The sequence below is a fragment of the Parasteatoda tepidariorum genome, chromosome 1 (genome assembly GCF_043381705.1).
Source record: "Parasteatoda tepidariorum isolate YZ-2023 chromosome 1, CAS_Ptep_4.0, whole genome shotgun sequence".
Taxonomy (NCBI): domain Eukaryota; kingdom Metazoa; phylum Arthropoda; class Arachnida; order Araneae; family Theridiidae; genus Parasteatoda; species Parasteatoda tepidariorum.
In genome coordinates, this window is record NC_092204.1 from 563829 (window position 1) to 573440 (window position 9612).

Genomic DNA, 9612 nt, shown 5'->3' on the forward strand with positions numbered 1-9612 from the left:
TTTTTTGCAAGTTTGGCAAGTGTTCAAACTTAACAACTTTTTTCACCATAGAAACAACTCATGATGAAAAGGTGGATTCAGTTCGCAAAAAACAAAGTATTGCAATTTGATCATATGTAACTAACTGTAGAGAGTTCACATTAGAACATATCAAATTTTCATGCCATTTGAATGATTTTTCGCAGTTCTATGAACATTTGAATTTAGAACTTTTTTTTGGAGATTTCAAAATTTTCGCAAACTTTTGACCGGTAGTGTATATATATATATATATATATATGGGGGATTCTTTCTAAACATAACCGTGCGAACCAAAAAATTCTTCAAATTTAAAGTCGTCAAAATAATCTAAAATATTTTTTGTATACTTCTTTAGTTACACTTATTAATATCTTACAGGCAGCAGTGTAGTTTATTGACATTTACTGGAGAGAAAAAATAAAATAGAAATTTACCAAATCTTAAATGCCAGGAAAATGACATATTAGCTTAGTTTAAAAATCAGTCATTTGAAGTTAATAGTAAGTAACTAAACTTAGGCCTTTATATTAAATGGACCATAAACTGCTTAAATTATTTCTTTTTATCCTCTGTAGAAAGAATCAAAATTTTTTTGTTCTTGATATGTACAGAATAAAATTGTGTATAATAATCAATCATTAGATAAATAAATAACTTTGATTGCACTCAAGCATATTACAATCATACATAAACTTGGTATTAGGTTAATATTTGCTTTCCCTCCTTACAGTATTAGCAGTTCAAAAAATTTCTGGTAACACTTCAATGTTCTGGCAATCATAAGCCAGGAAAATGACAGACAGGATAATGACAAAATCGCCATTTCATAGCATATAACCTTACTTTAATTTAATATTTTTGCCTAAGACGTTTATATTCTGCAGAAAACAACAGGATTTCTTAAAATAACTCAGATAAATCTATGTAGTTAATGTTTTTAATGATTTCAAGAAGCCAGGAAAATGACAACACAAAAACCTACTCATCTTGAAAAATTTTTTAAAGTAGATTTTGAACCAGAAAATTGGTTCTTTATTCATGCAACAAGACATGTTCATATAGGATGGTATCTAATCACTCAATTAACATAAGATATTGATTGCTGGCTCTATCTATTTTAGTTATAAACCACTGAATAAAAATAGCCAGGAAAATGACAGATTTTCTTGGGACAAACAAATTATTGACAGAAAAAATTATTTTAAAAGAAGTTTTTGTAAATAATATCCTCGGTGTATATTCTAGAAATGCTTACACCGGTTGAGGTAAAAAAAAATTTGATGTTAAAAAATTTATGGGAAGTTCTGAAGCTAGTTATTATTGGAAACATTGTTTGGGACATACCAAGAAAATGACATTTTGAAGTTCAATTGAATTTTTTAACTATACAAAACAGTCAATGCTAATGCAAAGTCATTTTAAAATGCTAACAGAAATGCTATTTATTAATTTTTTAAATAAAAGTTCTTTTGGTATTATCGTATTAGATCTTGGAGTAAGGGACAGTGAATTGTCATATTTTGTGAGAATCACCCATATACATATATATATATATTATAAATTTTAATGCAATGTGCTTTTAAATGCATTCCTAATATTTGCTTTGTATTGATCACGCTTTTAAAATTCTTTTTAAGAACTGAAAGTGTTAATTTTTCTTAATTGTAATTTTTTTTCATACTTAGTAGTAAAAAATAATATAAGTGTAAAGACACTTGATTATGTTTGGAGGGTGTATGTATATATTGTGTAATCAAGCATTTAAAGGGAAAAAAACATTATCAGGACCTGACGAAATCATTAAAAAGGAAAGAGAGATTAAAAACAGCAATTTAATTGCTGGTAGAACCTAAAAGATGATTATATAACCCGTAATAAAGTTGGTTTTGATGTTTTAAATACTTTCTTCCTTAACCTTGCCTTTTTTAACACTTAATTCATGATAAAATTTCATATTAGTTTTACCCTTTGCTCGACTTTTAATTTGATGCTGCTATGTTTTTCGTGAATAATTTAAAAACAAATATTGTTGATTATTTCAGCATTGGAACGGACATCAGAATCGCGTTTTTAACTTCTAGTTTTTTATAATTTGTTTGATAAAATTATTAATGAAGTGTGTCTTTTGTTAGAACGGGACTTCAGGAATGGCCAATAATGTGCCATGGTTCAGCCTCTTGACAATGGTCACTATTTCTGCTACCCTATCCTTCATGGCTGACGGTAAGCGACTATTTTTATACTGAAATAATTATTTATTTATGTATATTTATTAATGTATAATTTACTAATATATTAAGCTATATGTATTTGTCAATGGTCCAAAAAAACAGTCAAGGAATATCGTCGCTACATGTGAGTAGTTCAACATAACACCTTAGACGCATTGAAGAGAACAATAGCTAATTATACTCCATTGCTAAGCAACCAAATTCAGACACTAAAAGAAATGTAAAAACATTTTGCGAAGTTTATTTATGAATAGTTAATAGAAAAATATCTCAGGCAAATAGAAATTTTGTGATCTGTTTTCTGACCAAAAAGCAAAGATTGTTTTCTTCTTAATCTCATTTGAAAAGAAAATTAGAATCGATTTGTAAATGACTTATGATTTTTCCAAGCTTTTAGAATTTAAACGTGTGAACTTTTTATCTGACATTATTTGTATTTTTAAAGTTGTTTTTACTTTATTTGTATGAGGATTTCATACTGAAATCAAATTTACTTATTTCATTATAATTATATAAAAAATTTTAAGGATAATCATTTTTAGCTTTGAATATAGATAGAAAATAGGAAGATGAAAATAAATGTCCTTATGTCCCGAGCACTCAAAAATAAGTACCCTTCCTTAAAACTTGACAAGCGTTAATGACTTGTGACGTCAATTTTTAAACGTTCACAATAAGACTACTCTTATTGTCCATTTTTTATGAAGTCAGTGCAGTTTTTATCTTTTCTCCTTAGTTTCTTGGGATTATTTATTTAGTAACACGGAATATTAAATTAATTCCCGCTCTATTAAACTAAGCTTTATGCAAGATAATGGCTCTTAGATTAAAAGAAAACAAACAATTCAGCATTTTTTAAGGATGTCAAAGAAAGAATCCGTTTGTAATTGACATTACAGAAGTCGAATGAGAATGTCCCACCAGAAATTGAAGTTAAATAATTACAAGGACAGTTCTTTCAAACAAGTTTCCGTCCTATTCGAAATTGTTTGAAAATGAATTTTTTATTTATAGATTCTAAAATTTATTTTATGCATATTTTAGAGCATATCATAGGCGTACTTCCATAGAGTTTATTTCTATGCCTCTACTTTATTAAAATGATTAAATAATTTGCTGAAAATAAATTATTCAAGCTATATGATTTGTTGCATCCATAGTAGAATAGTAAACGGAGCTTCCAACTTAAATCCTTATCCTTAAAACCGCTTTCAACACGCTAATGGAATAAGCTTAAATAAATAGTAATAGTTAAATTGTTTGTTATTGTTTCGTTCAAACAGATTTCAATTCTGGAAATAACGAAATTATTGAGAAGGCTCCTTCTGATAATATTATTCTTATTCTCTTATGAGAAAATATAGGAATATTTTGTATTCATAATTTCTGTGAAAAGTATGTTAACCCTCTCGCTGCGAATTTCTTTTATTACTCTTTTTATTTTCCTTTTTATGCGCTTTAACCGAGTTTTTCGGTTATCCTAGTGGAGTCACATAAACTCGGAAATAATAGGGACTCTCATTTAAACTACAGAAGGCAAACCAGAAATGAACCATAACCCATTGGTGAAAAAAATTGAAAACGTCAAAATTCAAACAAATTATTAGAACGTTGCATTCATTTCACCAGATAATTTATTTTCATTTCGAAATACAGTCAAACCTCGCTATAGTGAACCTTCAAGAGACAGAAATTTCAGTTCACTATAACCGGGAGTTCACTATAGCGGGAGTTGATTGCATTTCTTTTTAGTAAGGTTTGTCTTTTTTTTCTATCATCCAAATTACTTGTGGAGGTGTGAAGGAAAATTTGCGTCCTATATATTTGTAATAAAATATATTACTATTCATTTGCAACTATGCTTAACTACAAATTTTTTTTTAGTTTTTCTGTTTACAGTATGCTGTTTTTAAATGAGCAAAAAAATGATAGAAGCATCCAATCCAATCTTCATTTGTTTATCGGCAGAGAGTAACGGGAATGTATAAGTAGATTTCTATTTCGAATAAATGTCGGTCTTTTGTTTTGTAGCAAACCCGTTACAAGCGGAAGCAACAGTTCAATCACCAAATATGTGATTGCTCTGGATGAACACGACAGAACTCTTTTGAAATAAGACTGCATTTAGAATGGAGCGACTGACTTAATCCTTAGTTTTGAAATGCTTAGGATGCATTTTTACTAACCTATTTCTTAAATAGACAGATTCTTTTGTGCTGAAGTATTTAATTTAGATATACTTTAGAGTCAAATTAAATTTTTGGCAATAAAATATTTTTAAACATAATGGTTTGAAGCGAATATCAAAATTCTACAAAAAATTTTCTAAAATTATTTATTCTGACAGCTCGTTCAGGATGAAGGTTTACTTAAATGCTATTTTTCTAACAAATTTAGCTTCAATACACNCGAATTTGTGTCCACAAAAAATTTTCTAAAATTATTTATTCTGACAGCTCGTTCAGGATGAAGGTTTACTTAAATGCTATTTTTCTAACAAATTTAGCTTCAATACACTCAGTATCGTAAGATGAATAATTTCTGTTTTGAGAAAACAGTAAAGGAAGGCAGACTACATTATTTACATTAAAAAAAAACGTCCGTTTTTTTTTAGCAATAAGGCAAAAACAATTGTGAAAAAAAAATTTTTTTTATCCTATCTCAGATAGTGAATTGATCTAAAAAGATTTTGGGCTTCTATTGCATGTAAAAGTCTGCGTGTCTTAGTGATCACTCTTGTTGGTCATACTAGAGCTTCTGAATGGGCTATGGGTGACGATCTGGAAAACATCCCTGAGGATCCAATCACCTGCCATCGTAATTTTGATCCTCTGCAGAGGGGATGGCTCCTCTATTTTGGTAGCCCGATGAGTTGCGAGTGAAGTTACGGTAGAATAGTTAAACGAGAACCGCGATCCCTACTCAGGCTGGTTAAAGTGTTCACCCATCTACTTACTAACCATCAGTGATACTTTATTTCGGTGTTCTACTGGGTCCACTCTTGTGTCTGACTGCTCATTCTGCAGAAGACCGGAGGTACAACCATTATTCTACTCATTTATCTAAATTTTAGAGCTACATGTTCCAGAATTTCGGGTCCCGCAGTGGACTGATCGTTAAGACACGGTTCCCAGCGGATCACCGAAGTCAAGTATCACTGGCTGCGGTCAGTGTGCGGGTGGGTGACCACTTGGATCAGTCTGCGTAGAGACCGAGGGTGTGCAGTATGGGTCCTCGTTGAACTGTGTTACCGTGAAGTGCTCGACTTCGCGCGCAGGTCGTCGGGCTACCGAAGCGGGGGTGCCATCCCCTCCGCAGAGGATCAAAATTGTGATGGCATGTCTTCGGATCATCCTCCGGGATGTTTCAAAGACCGTCGCCAATAGCCCATTGTGCAGCTCTAGTGCGACGTAAATTAACAACAACAGCAGAATTTCGGATTATTTTACTATGCATGAATCCCAGACTGTTACCAATAACCTAAAAAGTTAGCTTTAGTGCGATGTGAACAATTAAACCAAACCACGGTTTGGTTTAATTATCAAACATACGCTCTATATTATTATTGTGAGAAAAGAAAACAATAATTTGACCTTTCACACCTTTAAGTTCTCTACATTGACTACAGACTGACTATCGCACAGAACGGGCGAGATGCATCCTGCAAATGCAAAATCTCGCTTGTTAGCACAATAGTGAGTGATTGTGTTAACTCAAATGGGGAAACGTTAAATATTTCATTAATAAATACAGTACATCAAACAACTGAAAACTATTACTTAACAAAATAGGGTACAACATCACCGAAAACAGCAACATTCATTTCCTGGCTAAATTATCAGGCGCCCTATTAGATTCCATGTAAAATCTCAACTATTAGATGATACTGCACGGCTTTATTGTTTTTTACGCGACTGAAACCGGTTTGCACTTGTTTACGCTCGTGTATCAATGGGTTAACATTGTAATGCAATACGTTAATCATAAATACCTATAGGAAGTACATAAAAAATCACTTGAATAAAAATCCAGGACATGTATGTTTAAATATAAAAGTATTGCCTATATACTCGTGCAAAACATGTAACTATTAAAAAACTGCGGTGTGTCTAATCAGTGGGTCTAACTATTATAATATACTAATACCTGATATAATAAATATTCCTCGTCCAATTTATCCAATCGTTGATTAACAAACTGATGCACGAATTGAAACAAGTATAAATCGCGTAAAAAGCAGCAAAATATCACCTGATAATTAAAATGTTATATTGATTCTTAGTTGCTGTTGTAGTTCATTTACGTCACACTAGAGCTGCACAATGGGCTATTGGCGACGGTCTGGGAAACATCCCTGATGATGATCCGAAGACATGCCATCACAATTTTGATCATCTGCAGAGGGGATGGCACCTCCGATTCCGTAGCCCGACGACCTGCACGAGCACTTTACGGTAGCACAGTTTAACGAGGACCCATACCGCACACCCTCGGTCCCTACGCAGACTGATCCAAGTGGGTCACCCACCCGCACACTGACCGCAGCCAGTGATGCTTGACTTCGGTGATCTGCTGGGAACCGTGTCTTAATGATGAGTCCACTGCGGGACACATTGATTCTTAGAGTGCGTCTCATAGTTTGGCCAACGACTGTAGTGATCTGCTTTCAACAAAGCATGTCTTATACACAGATGATGACGTGTCACTTAATGATAAGAGAATATCTGTTGTTCTTTCAGCTCAAGACTGTTTCGGAGGCATTGAAACGTTCGAAAAGATGGTTTCCATGAGCTTCAGCGGTGTTGTTTCCTACAAGTCTATGTTGCAGCAACCGGGTCAAGCTATTACAAGGGACTGCATCAACCTCTGCAAGCAGCAGGCAGCCTGTCTCTCATTTTCACTCAACTACACTTCATCATCCTGCATCTCTTACAACGTCAATTCAGTTGGAAGGGGTGGAGACATTCATTACTCAAAAGCGGTCAACTTTTACGAAAAAATTTGCTTCAGGGGAGGTAAGTACACACTTTTTAATATTATAACCGTCGTTGAACAGCCGACCCAATTTTGGGTTTACGATGTTCAACTCCGTAGCCTTGTAATCTTGTACCCAAACCAGACGACAAGGGAACTCCTGGATCAGTCACCTACTGTGGTATGATCTGTTATGGGGACACGGAGGACCTTGTGACTTGACAGATTTAACGTGCTTCAGTCACCATTTACTAGTCTTCGGCTGATGGGGATTGAACCCACGACCTGTTGGGCATGGGCCCAGTGCCCAACCAGGCCCTTGTCTTCTGGATTGAGTTCAAAAATGCAAGGCTACGGAGTTGAACATTAGTAATCGTGAACCCATAAAATTGGGTCGGCTGTTTAACGACGGTTATGAAATAAAATAAAATATGTTAATTAATTAGGGGCCGGGATGGCCTGGTTGGTAGGGCACTGGACCCATGTCCAAGTCGATCATCGCCGGCTAAAGACTCCCTGTGTAGTAAATGGTGACTGATGCACGCTAAATCTGTCGAGTAGCAAAAGCCTTCATGTTCCCATCACAAATCAATACCTCTGGAGGTACTGATCCTGGAGTTTCCTTGTCTTCTGGATTGGTATAAAATGACAAGGCTACGGAGTTGAACAATAGTAGTCGTAAACCCAATATCGGGTCGACTGTTTAACGACGGATATATATATATATGTTATTATATTATAACCAGCGTTGAACGGCTGACCCAATTGTGAGTTTACGACTACCAATGTTCAACTCCGTAACCTTGTCATTTTAAACCCAATCCGGAACACAAGGGAACTACCAGATTAAGCTTTAAGAGAAGCTAGTCTTCGTGTAGGACTTTTTAATGGAACTAAACCCCATTTTCATTAAATTGAGAGGAAAGCCACGAAAGCATCTCACGGTTAGTCCGACAGCAAGGGGACTTAAACCCGTGATCCGTCTACCATTAGGGATATTTGACGTCAGCACTGTGGTCAGTGCGAGCCACGAGCATGATGCATATCGACTAGTAATCGCTGAATTCGAATTTGTGTCCCTTCCTTTGGATTCGAGCTGTTGACGCAATTTGGAAGACATCCTCCCAATAGTTTAGTCGCCTCAATGTAAATTTTTCTATTTTGCTCAGAAAGTTTATAAGAGAATATTTCGTGTAGTCTAAAGTCAATTCCACACACTGCCTATTTCTACCCAAAAATTAACTACTTTACGTCAAAAATAGTTTAAGGAAAAGGTGTAATTAAACACCAAGAATATTCTGTAGTGAAATGTCTCTTTTGGTTTGACACCACTTTTGATAACTCGTGATATAAAAACCTGGCAATAAGTTACTTAAAAATCCAATGACGATACAATTTACAGCAAAAACTGTTAATGAAGCGAATTCTTGAAATAAAATGTTTATCGACTCAACATTGAATGGAACATCTACTCGTCATAACATAAAACTCGTCATAACTCGTCGAACATAGTCATCTACTGAAGTTCAAAAACACATATTTTGTAACTTGTAGTAGATGACACTGGATGTTAATACAAATTTTTCAAATATAAATTCATTCTTTAAATTTAATTCATTAATTTTAGTTTCATATGAGAGAAGAAAAATTTCGTTTATGTAAGATATTTTACAGGATAAAAATTTAGGAACAAATATCGTCAGTGGCGAAGTGTGTAGAATTTTTTTTTTCAGATTCCTTTTTTCATTCTAGGTTTTATAGTCTGAGTCTAGGAAGGAACAAAACAAAAACTGTGAATAAATTAGTGTGTGAGAGAGAGAATTTTGCTTCGCAATCATATTAATTGTAATTATTTAATAAAAAGTAACTAAAATAAAATTTTTCCTTGTTGATCTAAGTAATTTTTTATATTACTTTTTCTTCGGTCTATTGTGTTAGTGAAGAGAACCTATTCTTGTTTCCATAGCAGCAGACAGCCTCAGACTTTGTGGAAGTTCAACAAACTATTTTATGGCAGTGAACTTCTGTTTCTGTAGAATGCTTAGCAGCGTGACTTCTCGTGCTCGATAGTAAACAATCTATCGTTTCCATTTGACAATTTCAAAACACGGTCAAAATTGGCATTTTATAAAGCATTGTGTTATTGGGCTTGGTGAAAGCATTCATTCTTTTTATAGTCTAGACTTATACTTTGAAGTGTATATGAGAGCTCGTTTTGATGCTATTCATCCTTACTATTTTTGGAGACACCCTGCTTTTGCAGTGTGCAAAGAAAATATTTTTTTAAAATTATGAATTTTATGATTCTATTCGCTAACGATAAAAGAAAAACATTTAAATTATGAGTTATACAGTAAAACTTGTGTAAATATACTAATACCTGATA

The 9612-nt window shown here is 33.7% G+C and overlaps 1 protein-coding gene across 1 annotated transcript in view; it reads left to right on the plus strand.

Moving 5' to 3' along the window:
- The window catches only part of LOC107457465 (uncharacterized), a 67242-nt gene that overhangs the window by 21067 nt on the left and 36563 nt on the right, over positions 1-9612 (plus strand). Inside the window, exons 3-6 of the mRNA XM_043053531.2 lie at positions 2154-2244; positions 6992-7267; positions 9193-9295; positions 9404-9488. Of these exons, the coding sequence (XP_042909465.2) occupies positions 2169-2244; positions 6992-7267; positions 9193-9295; positions 9404-9488 (540 nt within the window). The 5' untranslated portion in view covers positions 2154-2168. The remainder of the gene's footprint in view (positions 1-2153; positions 2245-6991; positions 7268-9192; positions 9296-9403; positions 9489-9612) is intronic.